Genomic DNA, 16,476 nt, shown 5'->3' on the forward strand with positions numbered 1-16,476 from the left:
TGAAGATTGGCATCTTGCTAGTTTCATCTACGAGGGTCTCCTCTCTCGAGATCGTCAATTTCTTGAGTCTATGTGTAATGGATAATTTATGTCAAAAGAACCTGATGATGCTTTAGATTTCCTAGATCAAATTGCTAAAAAAGCCCATCAATGGAAAGGTCCTAACCCACTTAAGAGCACTGATCGCTCTAAACCTTCCACTTAATTGCTATATTTTCCGGTTGAGATGACTTCTTGTTGGTATCTCAGTTGAGTTATAAAAATGATTCGAAATAGTGAAATTGCATAGTTGTATGTGGGTGGAACCCTGATGCTTTAGTGTTTTTAATTGTTGAACTTTTCTTCTATAAGTTACATCTCATTCAATATTATTCTTTGTTTCAGTCTTGATAATTTTGCATTCTTTTTCAACGCTCTTTGAGGAATACGACACTCGGACTTCGAGTTTATATTGCTATGCGACACCTGCACTTGGGTTTAGCAAGCATCTAGCTCTAGGTTTGAGCCTACAATGTCGGAGTCTTCAAGGCCTTTGTTAGAGTCTTGTACAAAAGAAATGTTGGATGATCTTCACAACTGTCGAACTTTAGCCAATGTTGGCTCTTCCTCATTCATGTCAGTGGGTGAGGGGGTTGTTTTTTATGCCATACCCATATTTCGCTCTGAGTTCATAGCGAACCATTTAGAGAACAACTTGTTAGATAGCGAAAAGCAGCTTGAGGCCCTAAGGCAGTCATGTAGTATTCCCTGTAGTGTGGGAATACGTTTGGTGCATTGTGAAGAATTGCCCTTTGAGCCGCCCAAGGGTCATGTTATGTTCTACACCCAGATTCTAGTGACCTTAGGGGTGAAGCTACCTTTGCACCCATGGTTGCAATGAATGCTATCTTTTATTGGATATGCGCTTGGGCAACTCAACCCTTGTTTTTAGGATACCTTGATCGGGTTTTATATCATTTGGATGAAGTCTGGGTTGGGTGAGCCTTCCTTCCATCAGTGGAGTTATTGCTATAAGATGCGCCCAGTGAAGTGCACTGGTTATGCCGAGTGTGCATGTCGGAGTGAGAGATAGCGTATTGTCTTTGGTAAGAAAAAGGCGTATTGCACATGGAAAAATCGTTGGTGCTTTCTTTATAATGATTGGGAGCATGTTAAGGGTGTCAAGTCTAAGCGACGTGTTCTTACTCACTTCCAGACTATAGGTTGTAATGTATCCATTGTTTGCATTATTTTATATTTGTTATGATTTTCTCTTGCTTCTAACATTCTTCTTCGTTTAGTGACACGAGGGACCATCAAGTTGTCCGGATGGGAGCTAGCTGATGTAGAGAAGGTATTGAGGGTGCCCAAAGAGGATAGACACTTGGGCAAGCTACGACCCTTATTTCGAGAGTACGGTTTCTAGCCCCTAGTTCTCGAGTGCCAGAGACGAGTGAGTAAGTTGTATCTTTCACTTGACCTTTGCTTTTCCCTTTTTTTTTATTTATTTTATTTTTTATATAAAGTTGTATTCTTTACTTTGGTTTTCCTTGTTTAGTGGCGAATGTGAGCAAGAAAGGGGATACTAGTATTAAGAAAAGGAAAACACCCATGTTAGTTCCCTAATAAGACATCTTGTTTCACAAGGAAGCTCACAAGCATCGATTAAGACCAACCATTAAACCTAAGTCTCAAAAGGAGGTCCTTAAGATTGCTGCCTCGAGGAAAGCTGTAGCTGGGGCCATCGGATGCGCTGCTGCCATAGTTGCAAGGGAGGAGAGGCGATTGTTGCCTCATCTTCCTATTATTGATCCCATCTTTCCTTTAGTTATGGAGCACACTGGCCAGGAAGGTGATCCTAATTCTAACCGCAAGAGTAAGATAATGAAGAGGTTGGCAGTGTCCCTTAGAAGGTTGCCATGCAGCCAAAGAGCTTTGGGTATGTCAACAATTTCCTGGCAGGGCGTCGATTCACTTTTGATGAGCTCGGAGAGCCACTAGCTAAGAATGAATCAGATCGCGACCGGATGTTGAAGCTATCTTCTTATGTGAGTGTTAGTTTGTTGTTTCCTTACTTTCTCCTCTTTATTATTTTTAGGTAGTGATGATTATCTTGTCATACAGGTCATGACTGAGTACAACGACAGACTGTGAAAGGCTGAACGGTATAAGGTGAAATTGAAAGAGAATAAGCAGCTTGTGGATGATGTTAGGAAGAATAAGAAACTTTTGACTGAGGCCGTCTAGCTTAAGGACCAAACCATTGAGAGGTTGACGAGGCGGAATAGTGAGAACGTAAGGCTCAAGAAACTATTTGAGGCAACTAAAAAATAGTTAGAGGTGGCTACCCAAGGAGGCATCCAAGGTCAGGGATGAGTTGAATGGTGCATTGGTCGAGGTTTCTGAGCTGAATAGGAGTATCCCAACTAAGAGGGAGGCTGTTGTGCAGGAGTACTTAGGTTCTTAGGCCTTTCACTATGCCATTAGACCTCACTGCACCAAGGAGGTTCACTTTGAGAAAAGGAAATGGATGGTTGTCCTTGAGTGTTATGACGATGGAAGTATTATTCGAAAGTACCGTGAGGAGATAGATGAGTATAGTAAAAATGGTGAAACTTTCGTCCTCGCAGTTGATCCTAGTAGTGAAGATGAGTCTGATGATGAGGTTAGTGCTGATGAGTCGACTTAGTAGGGTGAAGATGATCTTGAAGATGCAGAAGATGGTGGTGGGCAACAGAGTGACATTGCCATGGGTTCGACCTCAGATGAGGATGACTCGTAGTGCCTTCATTTTTTGTATGTATTATGGATATACTACTTTGTTGTTTGTGTGGCATGTACCATGTACTCTAGATGTACTAGTTTGTTGTTTGTATGACATGTGCCATGTTGTAAGCCTGAAGGCTTTTTATTTATGGATGTTTACGACTTTGCGTCTTATAGTTTAATGTTAATTCCCAAATGTTTGCACTATCATTGATGGATGCTTGGCTATGTTTGAATAGATCCTTTGTTTGGATATAAGCCATGACTTGGGCAAGATTGAATGAATATAATGTAGAGTTGTTCGTTTATTTGTATAGTCTCGTTGATATGTACTTAGACTTTATTTCATGTTGAGAGCATTCATGTTGAAGCTTTGAACCCTAGTGTTTCATTGCTAGGAATGTAAGAGAATTATGACCGAGTTGTCAAAATCACCTCTTTATTGAATTCATGCCAAATGATATTCATTACATAGGATGCCGAACGGTTGAAGCTTAACATTTGTACAATGTGAGTCTACTTGTAATAGTACTTCAAATGATCAGCGTTCCATGGATGGCCAAGGGTCTTGCCATCTGAGCTTCTAAGCTTGTAGAAGCCCGGGCGACTGATGCTAACAACTTCAAACGATCCATCCTAGTTTGGACTGAGTGTTCCTTCACTCGGGACTTTATCGCATAGTAATCTTTTCTTCAATACCCAGTCCCTCACTTTGAAATAACGATCTTTGACCTTGAGTCATAGTAGTTGGAGATGCGCTGCTTGTAGGGGACATTCCTTAAGCGAGCCTGGTTTCTGTGTTCATTGACTAGATCTAAGTTGAGGGTAAGTTGTTTGTCATTTTCGTTTTGCATGTAGTTCTGGACTTGGAACATTGCTTGCTCAAGCTCAACTAGGACAACTACCTCTGTACCAAAAACAAGTGAGAATGGGGTTTCTCCTGTTGAAGTCCGATACAAAGTGCGGTATGACCAAAGAACTTGGGGTACAAATTTTGGCCAACAGCCTTTAGCTTTGTCAAAGCTGGTATTCAATTGCGCTTGATTATTTTGTTAATGGCTTCAACTTGTCCATTAGATTGAGGATGAGCTAGGGAGGCGAAACATTAGTTGATGTTGAACTTAGAGCAGAACATCTTGAACTTATTGTTGTCAAACTGATGCCCGTTGTCAGTGACTATTGCATCGGGAATGCCGAATCTGCTAAGGATGTTCTTCCATACGAAGTCTTTTATTTTTGCCTCAGTAATGGTTTCCAAGGGTTCTACTTTGGCCCACTTTGTGAAGTAGTCAATTACAACGATTGCATAGTGGACATTACCCTTCCCTGCAGGTATTGGGCGGATCAAATGAAGTCTCTATTGGGCAAAGGGCCAAGGGCTAATCATAGGAATGAGCGGCTCGGGAGGGGAATGAGGAATAATTGCGTAGTGTTGACACTTATCACATAAGCATGATATTTTGATGGCGAAAAGCCTTGTGTGCTTGGGATCGAGATCCAGCATGATCTCCGCAGACTCCTTATGTATTTTCCGAATGACAATTTCCTCATCAGGGGGTGTAAGGCATCTTAGGTATGGTAGGTTAAAACCTCGCTTGTAGAGGTGGTCATTAATGATCAAGTAACAAGCAGACTTGTATTGAATCTGCAAAGCTTAGACTTTATCATTTGGGAGGGTGCCATAAGCAAGGAATTTATAAATCGAGGTAATCCAACTATCCCCCTGTTGTAAGTTGCACACTTCTACGGCCATGGTGCTTGGTGCTGCCAATAATTCAACCTGAATTTTTCTTCCAATCTTGTCTTCCACTGCCAAGGCGATGCGAGCCAAAGCGTCTGCATAACTGTTTGCCGCTTGAGGAACTTGGGTGATCTGGTAGTGGAAGTGCTTGAGCAAAAGTTGTGTTTGTGCAAGATATGCTGCCTTGGAGTTATCTTTAGCATCAAAGTTGTTCGTGACTTGGTTAACCACTAATTGGGAGTTACTGAAGATATCAATTTGTTTAACCTCAAGGTGTTTGGCCAAATGTAAGCCTGCTAGAAGGGCTTCATAATCGGCCTCATTATTTAATGCCTTAAATTCGAAATGAAGAGCATACTCTATTGCCACTTTGTCTAGTGTAGTTAAGACTAGTCCTACTCCACAACCCTGTTGGTTGGATGAACCGTCAACAAATAAAGTCTATACTGGGAATGTTGGTTCTATCTTCTGAGCTTCCGGGGGTAATGAAGCCACTGTTTCAGGTGTAGAAGCAATGTCAATAGGATAAGTGAATTCGGTGATGAAAGCTGCAACTGCTTGGCTTTTCTCAGCTGGCTTTGGTTAGTAGGAGATGTCAAACTCACCCAGTGCTATCGCCCCGAAGTGTCAAGATTCTGAAGAATCTGTCGAAGGGGGTGATTGGTAAGTACAATGATGAAGTGTGTTTGGAAGTAGGGGTGAAGCTTTCGAGCAGTCACGACCAACGCTAGAGTTAATTTATCAATGTTGGAGTATCGTGTCTCCGCATCTTGTAGAGCCTTGTTAACGTAGTAGACAGGTCGTTTGACATTACCATCCCTTTGAATGAGAACAGAACTGACCGCTGAAGCCGAAATAGACAGATAGATAATGAGGGTATCACTAATTTCAGGTTTGGAAAGCAGATGGGCATTACCCATATACTCCTTGAGGTTCTTGAACGCTTCGGCACATTCATCAGTCCATGTAATGTACTTCTTACTTCCCTTAAGCGCTTTGAAAAAAGGAGTGCATTTGTCTGTGGCCATAGAGATGAACCTAGTTAAGGTTGCCAGCTTGCCAGTAAGGCTCTGGATGTCCTTTAAAGTTATTGGCTCTTTCATGTCAATGATTGCCTTGATTTTCATTTGTTGGGGTTCAACCTCATTCAATACTTCTTCAGGATGGTAAAGGTTTCTGACAGGTTGGTGATGTGTTAGTCTGCATGTTTGCTCTTGACTAGCATATCATCAACATAAACTTCCATGCTCTTCCCAATCTTTTCAGCGAACATTGAATTGACTAGTCTCTGATAAGTCACCCCTGCATTCTTTAGGCTGAACGACATGACTTTATAGCTATCAGTAGTAAAGGTCGTGTGTTCTTGGTCCGGGAGGTTCATGAGGATTTGGTTGTACCCCAAGTAAGCATCCATGAAGCTCAAGAGTTCACACCCTGCTGTAGAGTCCATAAGTCTATCTATAAGATGAATGGGAAAGCTATCGTTCGAGCATCCTTTGTTTAGGTAGGCGTAGTCGACACATATTCTCCACAAGATCTTTTGAAGCAAGAGACTTTCTTTGGTCGGATTTTCTTAACAAGGACCACATTTACTACCCATGTTGGGTAATTGCCTTCGCGGGTGAAGCCTATGCCTTTGAGTTTTTCAACTTATGCCTTCATTCCTTCGTATCGTTCAGCGTCATAAGATCTTTGCTTCTGTCTCCCTAGCTTGGTTTTGGGGTTAATACTCAAGCGATGACAGATGATATTGAGAGAGATGTCGCATGTCCTCGTATGACCAAGCGAATACCTCAGTGTTCTTTTGCAAAAAAGAGATCAATGCCAACCGAATGGGTGGTGACAAGGTGGTGCCAATCTTCACCATGCGATTCGGGTAATCTTTGGAGATAGAGACATTCTCCAACTCTTCAGCAGGTTATGCTTATGGAGTGAAAAAATCATCTTGCGGATCGTCGGGTTGACTGTTGCCACCATGAAGATCCAAGTTGGTTTCGTTCGGGCTGGTCTTTATGACTTGATCTTGTATATAAAGGGTTTCCTTTGGCACATGCAGGTGTTGTTGACTGAAGTGTTATAACATGATTGTGCACTAAGTTGATCTCCTATGATGTAACCGTTGCCATAGGGGGTTGAAAATTTCATCGACAACATATGTGTAGATACCATGGCTTTGAGATCATTGATGCCGGTGTGCCCAAATATGACATTGTATGCCATTAGGTAGTCAACCACCAGGAAGTTAATGGTAATGGTAGTTATGTAAGGGCCTGTACCAATGATGAAAGGTAAGTGTATGCTCCTTAAAGGTTGCACGATATCACCAGAGAAGCTTATCAGAGGAGAAACCGGGTGATCGAGTAAGTGTTCAGCTACATTAAGTGCCCTGAAAGCTTCAGCAAACATGATATTGACTGAAGCCCCTGTGTCTACCAGGATTTGTCGTACTTCAAAGTTGGCTATGTGAGCTTCCACGATCAGTGGGTCATTGTGAGGGTAGATGATACCTCTTTCTTCCTTAGGGTAGAAACATATTGGATCCCAGTTAGGCTTTTGATACTTGCATCCCCTGATGTCTTCCACGTAAAACACTTGGTGGGTAGGCCTCAAAGTTCGTTCATTATTTTTCATGGCCCTGTTGGAAGATTTAGATATGGGTGTGCCGTTACTTATGGAATATATCACATTCACTTGGCGTTGGTTACTGTTATGCCTTGGAAAGTGAATGAGGAATTGATCAATTTTTCCTTCATGTGCCAAAGCTTTAATATGATCACGAATGGGGATACATTTCTCACCGTCATGGACGTTATGCTCGTGATAGCAGAAAAACATGCCCGTGTTCTTCGTGGGCTTGTAATCCGACTGCCTCAGCTTTGGCTTCGGTATCAGGTGTGATATGCTGGGGTAAATGGCCATGCATGTGGCATTCAAAGGTGTGTATGCCTCATACCTCGGGGTAGGGCCTGTCCTGACACTTGCTTGACCCACTGTGTTGACTGCTTGGGGGCGGAGATTATCGTGGCGATACCATTGGTTATCGCGGTAATGTCCCTTACTCATTTTACTAAAATGATACTATTGAGGATGGAAATCTTTCCTTTTGCCCTAAGATTGATATGTCTATTGACTTGGCAAAGTATTAAGTAAGGTAGGGGAGGCACTACTGCCGTTTGGAAGGTTAAGATCTTCTTATTTGGTTGAATCTGGCTTCCACTCATTTCTTGCTGATAAGGGGTGGCTGTATGGGTTTCCCTTGATATGTCTTTGCTTTGGCGGATGCATGGTTGTAAGCATGTGCCATCACCTCAGAGTAAGTCTTCCAAGTGTTGGCATTGATCATGTACTTGAAGAAACAGTCATGTAGGCCTGCCGTGAAGGCCTTGAGGGCGGTCTTGTCATCTGCCTCAGTGCAGCGAGAATACTTATGGCTGAAGCGATCGGCATACTTTCGTAATGACTCGTCCGACTTCTGGCGAATAATGTACAAGTCATCTGCAGAATGCAAACGATTGGTATGGAAGATGTGTTGAGAGACAAACAGTTTCCTCAGTTCCTAAAATGAGTCTACTGTCTCAGGTGGAAGACAACAATACCAATTTAGAGCTTCACCAGAGAGGGAGGAAGGGAAAAGAAAACATCACTCTTCGTCGGTGTGCATCCGATATGCCATGGTAGACTCAAAAGAGGTTAAGGTGTTCAATCGGGTCCTCCCTTCCAGTATAGAGTTGTAAGTCGAGCTTCTGCTTTGTTTTCGCTTGAAGGGGGTGTCGATGATCCTCCTTGTAAGAGGGTCAGGCCTGGGTTAGTTCTAGTTAGGTATCTCAGCCTGACGTTCGGCCTTCAACTTGTTTACTTCCTTAAGGAGTTGTAGGACAATAGGGTCCTGAATGGAGTCATGTACCACTAGAGTTTTCTTCCTAAAGTCTTCATTGCCTTTTGGAAGTAGGAAAGCTTAAGCAAGGGCATATGATTTTTCCTTGGACTCGTCATACTGACTTCTAGGGCGAGTCTGTCGGAATACTTCTGAGTCTTCTGTACCTTCATGTTCCTCTGGGACCTGTCGTTCCTTCCCTAGATTAGCAGCTGGCCTGGGTCGTGGGAGGGGACCGAGTCTTTCAAAAACCCTTAGGTCATTGATCTTCGAGCTTATGTGGATAAGATTCTCTCGACGTTGCTTTAGGAAGTCTCAATAATCACGATAAATGGCTTTCGATCCTTCCAACCCTTTTGCAAGGAGGTGTCTTCCTCCACTTCTCCTGCTTTGGGTCGAAGTAGCTGGGTTGAGATAAGTCTTATGTTGATCAACATTTTGATGATTAGCTCGCTCTTCATCAGGGATACCTATGTCGAAGGAAGGTAACCCTCTGTGTTGGGAGGCACCCAGATGATGGTTGACGTCCATAAAAGCAATGAGCTCGTGTGTTTGAGTATGTTTGGCTTCGTGGAGCGTCTTGAAAATCTTCTCATATTGCTCTTGGAGGATCTCATTCTTTATTGTTATCCTGTTGTTTTGAGCCTTCTGCTCTTCGACTTTAGCTTGAAGAGCGAGCTTCTTTCATTCATTCTTTCGCAGCCTCACACTAGGCGCGATGGGGTGTCGTTCTGTGTGTTGTGGCTTCCTTTGCTCCCCATGTTGGAGAGGGATGTCTGGTCAAAAGAAAGTGTACGAATGGTGGAAACCAGCTTGACAAAGCTAAAGAGAGTAGGAATAAGTGTGTATCCCATAGACGGCGCCAAATGTTAATGCACAAAATCAGTAAGGACTTTGGTACAATATAAAATGTTAAATTTTTGACCTTCACTAGATTGCTCCGATCACTAATATGGATAAGTATGTAAATGGACAGAAACAGGGAAGCAAGCACAAGATGTATGTGGTTTACCCTGATTGGCTACGTCTACGGAGTATAGGAGTTCTCATTAATTGTGAAGGGTTTACACAAGTACATAGGTTCAAGCCCTCCTTTAGTGAGTTCTGGTGAATGATTTAGTACAAATGGCATTAGGAAATATTGTGAGAGAATGATCTCCTTTTATAAAAGAGAGTCTCTAGCTTTGTTTGGACTTTGACACGTGTCGTGCTGTGATTGGCCTCTGATGTTGACACGTGTTGAGCTATGATTGGCCTTTGATGTCAACACGTGTCGCGCTGTGATTGGCCTCCTGTTGGAGGGAAACTCTTGTGGATCCTTGATGGTATAACGTTGACCGGTGCTCAGTAATATCGGGATTGGTCAAGTATGGTATAAACATAATCAAACTCATGTCTCAAGGACACTATCAACAAAAAAATTCAAAACCACCAAGTCAATTACTCAAAATGCAATATCAATCGTAATCTAAGTAATAAAAAAAATTCCAAGTATTGAATATGAAGAATAAATACCAAAACCTAGAGTTAATTTCTAATAAATTAGGGAGCTTGAATAAAAGAAATTCAGATTTCAAAATTAAAAATTTTGGTTAGTTAAGAGAGAGAGAGAGAGAGAGAGAGAGAGCCTTTTATAAATACATGTACTTCTCAAAATAACCAAGAAAGGGAAGAAGATGGAGTCAGTGGGAGGCAAAAGGTGAATGAAAATCTATAGATGGCTAACTAAGAACGGTTGGGAAATTTTGAAGTTGGCGTCGGTGGGAGAGAATAAAAAGGAAGTAAAAAAGATTGAGGAATGATTTCACTTAAATTTTGGGAAGTAACGGAATATTGTGAAAATTTGGGAAATTTTCTAGTTCCACCTTCTGAAACTTTTTAAAATAGTGTGTAACTGCATCTAGGGGTGGATTTTTTTGCCAAATTGTCGTACCAACCGAATTGCCAACCGTGCCATACCGATTTTGTGCCAAATTTTTTGTACCAATCGGTAATGGTACGGTATTGTACCGTACCAAAATTTCATGGTACGGTATTGGTAATGGATACCATTACCACGGTATTACCGTACCATACCAAAAATACAATATAATTTATAATTTATAAATTATATAATAGATAATTATATAACACATATTTATAATATTCCAATAATTTGAAAATAAAACCCTACTTATATTAGTATTGTTGTTGGTGACTTTGATATCTTAAAATTGTGGAAATCAAACACAAAAGAGTTCCTAATTCTTTCACAAAATAGCCAAAATATCTTTGTAACCCCCACTTCTACTGTTGCTAGTGAAAATGCATTTAGCCTAGGGAGAAAGGTTGTGGACCCTTTTAGGGTATCCTTGACTCCTAAAATAATGGAGGCACTAGTGCGTACTAGTGGTTGACTTAGGGCAGATGAAGTAAACTTCTACAAGGAACCAACGAAATATATGCTTCAATTTTACAAGGAAATGAAAGAAGAAAAAACAAGAAAGATATGCTTTAATTTTTTTAGTAAATTTGTTATTAAATGGTTTTCAACTTTAATTTTTCTTGCTACTAATTAATATGTTTTCTTTGTTTGTAATGTATGCTTGACACAAACTCAATCTTCTACAAGTTCAATGCCTCTTCCAAAAGTTTCGACATCTCAAGCTTGAATAACTGATCAATGAATTCTCCTTTTTGAAGTTTACTTCCAATTTTCATTTGGTTTGAAACTTTAATTTCTATTTGGATTGTTAACTTCTATTTGTTTTGGTTCGTAACTTCTATTTGGATTGTAAGCTTAATTTTCATATTGAATCTTGATGCATCATTTGAATTATTATGTGTGTGAATTGTGAATAATGAATAATAGATTAATTTAATCTACAATGTATGAGATAAAGGTACAAAAAAAAAAGTTTTGCCCTTGAATTGGGTTAAAAAAACAAAAACAGATTTTGTCCCAAAACAAAATGGCAATTACCATTGCCATACCATGCCAACCGAACTTTTGGCAATACCGAACTTCGGTATACCGAAAGTTTGGTACGGTAATGGTAATAGATTTTACTAAATCGAAAGTTTGGTACGGTAATTGGTACAAGGGTTTTGGTACGGTAACCGTACCGAACCCACCCCTAACTGCATCACGTTTAATGTCCGTGGTAGATAAAAAAATGCAGTGTGGCTACTAACAATATTGATCACGGACAATGTACGTGGTGCTTTAATACTTTCACAACGTGCTGACTAAGACCGTGGTAGTAAGTTGTTTTATCATAACGAGCTACTACTTGCCCGTTGTAAAATATTGTTATCCATAACATGCTGACTAGGCCTGTGATAAATGTTCATTTTTTATAACAGGCACATGGTGTCCGTGGTAAATTTGATGTGGTAAATGAACTGTTTTCTTATAGTGAAGACAAAAGACAAATTGTAAGAACTTAAAGAATTTGATCCTTGTCATCCAACCTACTTGAATCATATTTTGTAGACCACGAGATGTGACAATTAATGGTTCGATTACTTCTTTAAATCATTAAAGAAAGAATTCAACCATCAACTGTCAATCACATAGTCTACAAACATGATATCCCTAGTATTTTCCTTTAAATTAGTACCAAATAACATCACATAAAAGGTGAAATACCAAAAAAGTTGATGATTATATTATAGGGGTGCACATAATCAAATTACAAACACTAAAGTTCACAACATGTAGATCTAGAGCATATTATATTAGTGAAACACTAACGACTTATTATTTTATTAACATTTTAACTTCAAACCTCATTGAGAAAATAAACAAATTAAGCGATGATCTAGAGCATATTATATTAGTGATTAGGTGCCTTGATGTAAGCCACGTGGGTGGAATTGGCAACCTTGGTCAATGTTTTCAAATCGTAAGCTATCCAACACCTTGATGTATTTTTGTTGTAAAAGTAACCCAAACACTTGCAATTCGAAGTACACTTCTTAGCACAATTAGCCTCCTTTGTAGCTTCTCCCTTGGTGTACTTGCTCAAGAAGTGATCAACCCCTCCAACTTTGTAGTAGTGGAAGCTCTTGGCATCACAAGAAGTTAGCTTCTCAGGCTTACAAGTCTTGCTCCAACCCAATAATCCCTTAGAGGATGGGCAAGCAACACATTGGCTGTCCTCACAAAGGCCAAAAGTACCACATCGCTCGGGCAATTGGCACTCATTAGTTTCCCATAACCAATTATCTCTATCGAAAAGAGTGAAGGTCACCTCCCACGCACCCCAATCCACATTGTCATCGTAAGTGTAAAGCTTGACATTTCCATCTATTTCAAGCCTAAGGAATGTCAACATGCTATTGTATTTGGGCCTCGCTAGAATGTGGCCTCCCGCTAAGGTAGGGTTGACCACTTCAAATTGTAGGGTTAGGTCATAAGCATGGCCCTCATCTGTCTCTGGAGCACAATTAAATGTGACACGGTCAAATACGCTTTTGGCCGGTGTAACATCTGTAATTGAAAACTGAGTGTAGAGTAACGGCTTTGGGGAGTTGTTGCTCTTGTAATACAAAGATATTGACTTGGATTCCATCACTATGCTGTAAGGTCCATCTTTGTTTTCTGTCTCGGAGGCTCGACTCACCAGTTTGTTCACTGCTCTGGCCCTTAGAGATTGACCCACCAACAAGGTGTCAGTAGGGTGGTCAAAGCTTTGCCAGACAAAGTTGCTCTTCGAGTCATGGAGCACCATGTTGCCTGTTGGAAGCAACTTGAAGCCTACCACACCTTTATTGGCAGTGTTGGTTTGCCAAGCCACTCGGCCATCGGCATCCGCTAGTACAAGATTGCCATCTGTTCCAAACGCGAGGGTGGCATTTTCTCCAACTGGGTTTCCTCGATTGGCCTCCCAAACCCAACGTCTGAGTGACTCTGAGCGAGTCGTACCCATGCGAAGAGCTAGTGTAAAGGCATTTGGGCTAGTGTTGTAGAAGGCAAGTTGGAAGGGGGAGCTATACACATTAAGCATACGGTAGTTTCCATCATATTCTACAATGTAAGGCCCAAATTCTCCTTCGTTGACAAACTTGAATGTTTGATTAGCGGGAACTTGAGCTTGGGCATTGAAAGCAAATAGAGAGAAAAGGAATAGCGAAAGCAATGATGACATGGTAAATGTGGGTGAAAGCATTGGAGAGTGCAGTTTTGTTGTGGAGATGTAGAATTAAGTACCTTTATTTATAATTTAAATTGGAATGATGACTGAGATTTGATCTTTCATAAATATTATTAAAGATATAGCCATAACTATGTGCACCAACTGTTTAGACGCCAATTTTGGTCAAATTCTGCATAGCCGCACTTGTATATGTAGAACCCGTATGATCCTGTTGAATCTATAATATAATGAATCTGTGTTCTTTAATATGCAATCTATATAACTTTTTATAATTACACTGCACCTTTTTTCAATGCCTTGTTATTCCTAGAGGCTATATATGTGCAACAGAAGTGTTGCTCATTTGTGATCAAAATATCATGTGTTCAAGTTGTGAAAACAACTTATTTATAAAAGTAAGGGTAAGACTGCATACAATATATGTTTTCCGCTCTCCTGACCTTCGCAAAGAGAGAAGTCTTGTTGGTTTGGGGTTGCCTTTGATATGAATGATTGTATATATGCTTTGCTAATATTTTTTCTTGAATGGAATATTGTTCTCAAATGTTTGTGTATGTTAAAAGGATCAAATACTACCTACAAATCAATTTGTTGTGGATTCTACGTTTGTGTAGGTTGAAAATTTCAACATATCACTACCAGAAATTATAGTCATACGATCAATTAACTAAACAACTAGCCTAAGCTTGATCTTAGCCAAAAGCTAGTCATACTATTACATGATCCGTATATCTAAAAAGTCAACAAAAAAGCAAGCGCTTGTATAGAGTATTTTTATTTATTTATTTAATTTTTTTTTAAAGAAATGTCAACTTACAATGGAATTGGATCATTTCCGAGGCAATGCCTCGAGATCTTCCTGATCGGACAACATGGGCTGTTGGATTTTGATCCAACGGCTACAAATAGGGAATCCTTCTAAAAGTTATAATAATTATAACCGTTAGATCAAAATCTAATAGCCCGTGTTGTCCAATTAGAAGGATCCCAAGGCATTGCCTCATAGAGGATCCAATTCCACTTACAATATCGTTTTCTGGACTGTGCAAGAAAGACAATAAAGAACATATTATTCAAATCTTTTTTTTTTTTTTTTGGTCGAAAAGGAACATTCATTAATTAAGTAGAAAATGTTACACCTTTCCCAACGGAAGGCAAAAGTAACCCAAAGTAAATTGGGGGAATCAAGTACATAAAGCCAGCCCAACAAGCAAACTAGCAAAAATTAAAACCCTAATCTATAATTGCCAAACCGAGATTTAGTCGCCAGATTTGAACCACCATGAAAAATCCCTGCAAATATATACAATGTTTTTATCACAAATGGTCCTTGAAATTGACTCTCACCATCAAGGTGGTCATTGAAATTGAAAATCAATCAATGTAGTCCTTAAAAATAGGTGTTCCAAATCAATGTGGTCATTCCGTCACAATTATGTTCAAAATTCCGTTAAGTGCTAATGTGGCACGTAAATGGATCCCACATGATTTACGGGTTTTAATCACAAATTGACCCACACCATCAAGATGATCCCTAAAATTGAAAATCGATGAACACAGTCCTTGAAAATAGGTGTCGCAAATCAATATGATCCTTTTACCACAATTATGTAAAAGGTTTTGTTACGTGCTAATGTGGGTTTAATAATTAATTAAAAAAAGTTGTTTAAATACCTTTTTGCACAATTAATTTTTTTTTCTCATAGTAGGGCCTGCTCTGAATAGAACTCTTCCATAAATTCTGAAATGCACAAGGCTTAACCAAGGCCTTAGAGGGGGTTTGGAAATAGTTTTCAACCAACAATAGACGCACCTCAATTATAACCTCATTATCTCAAGGCAGACTTAACCGTTCTTTGAGTCACCAGACCACCAGGAAAGTGTCGAACAAGCTCTCCAAGATAAGGTTGTGATGATGTTGATCACCTAAATGTTAACGGTGATGTCCCATAAGTTGTTGTCAATCGACCACGTCATCACCAAACGTGATCTTGATCCATGTTCAATTCGGTGAAGTGTGTCAAAGTGTGTAAAGATAGGTGTATTGAGTTTTTTTTTAGAGAATAGATAGCAAATGAGGTAGATGAATGTGGACTGGGATCGGAGGTGACTGCAAGACTGAGTTTTTGGGTTGACAACTTTTTATTAACAATTAAATTATTAAACTGTTTGTAATTTTTTAATTTAATTAGACTTGGGTAACCCATTTATGTGTCACATCAGCACATAATAGAATTTTTGATAGAATTGTGACAGAATGACTACATTGATTTGAGACACTTACTTGTGGGACTATATTGATCGATTTTCAATTTCAGGGACCATTTTGATGTCGCAGGTCAATTTCAGAGACCATTTTGATGTCGCGGGTCAATTTCAAGGACCATTTGTGAGAGAGAAAAAAAGACTTATGGGACCCATTATGTGCCATATCAGCACTTAATAGAATTTTTAACAAAACTATGACGGAATGATCACATTGATTTGCGACACCTATTTTCAGGGACTACATTGATTGATTTTCAATTTTAGAGACCATCTTGATGGTGAAGGTCAATTTCAGGGACCATTTGTGATAAAAACTTTATGTACAAATATAGTAGCACATGGATAGAAGGTGAGGCTAAGGGGGTAAGTAAAATACCCTTACTTCGGCTGAAACCACAGAACACTTGGCCTCGAGGGGATTCCGGCATGCCAGTTGGGGGAAGGGAAGTGAGCAAGAGAGATGCATTTGACATCCATTTTTGATTCGACACACACATATCGGAGCCTAGGATGGGGTGCGGGTGGATTATAAGGAGGTAATGTACAAAGGAAAGGTGGGAGGAGATGAAGTTCTGGGTTTGCAAAGGGACAGCCGGAAAAAATGGAGGTTGGAGAAAGAGGGTTGATCACTAAAGAAAGGGCATCAAGCTTGGAACTAAGACAAGCTCATGGAAATGAGGAGACCAAGCTCAAAAATTCCAAACAAA

The 16,476-nt window shown here is 40.0% G+C and overlaps 1 protein-coding gene across 1 annotated transcript; it reads right to left on the reverse strand.

Annotated features, from left to right (window-relative positions):
- Nucleotides 1-12,060: 12,060 nt before the first annotated feature.
- LOC103448765 (epidermis-specific secreted glycoprotein EP1-like) lies at nucleotides 12,061-13,545 on the reverse strand. Its single transcript, XM_008388032.4, has one exon. The coding sequence runs from the start codon at nucleotides 13,511-13,513 to the stop codon at nucleotides 12,179-12,181; it is 1,335 nt and encodes a 444-aa protein (XP_008386254.3). The 5' UTR covers nucleotides 13,514-13,545; the 3' UTR covers nucleotides 12,061-12,178.
- Nucleotides 13,546-16,476: the final 2,931 nt, after the last annotated feature.

The sequence above is a fragment of the Malus domestica genome, chromosome 11 (genome assembly GCF_042453785.1).
Source record: "Malus domestica chromosome 11, GDT2T_hap1".
In the NCBI taxonomy this organism is placed as follows: domain Eukaryota; kingdom Viridiplantae; phylum Streptophyta; class Magnoliopsida; order Rosales; family Rosaceae; genus Malus; species Malus domestica.

Coding starts and splice junctions, on each gene's coding strand:
- LOC103448765 (XM_008388032.4), bottom strand. CDS start 13,513: ATGCTTTCACCCACATTTACCATGTCATCATTGCTTTCGCTATTCCTT.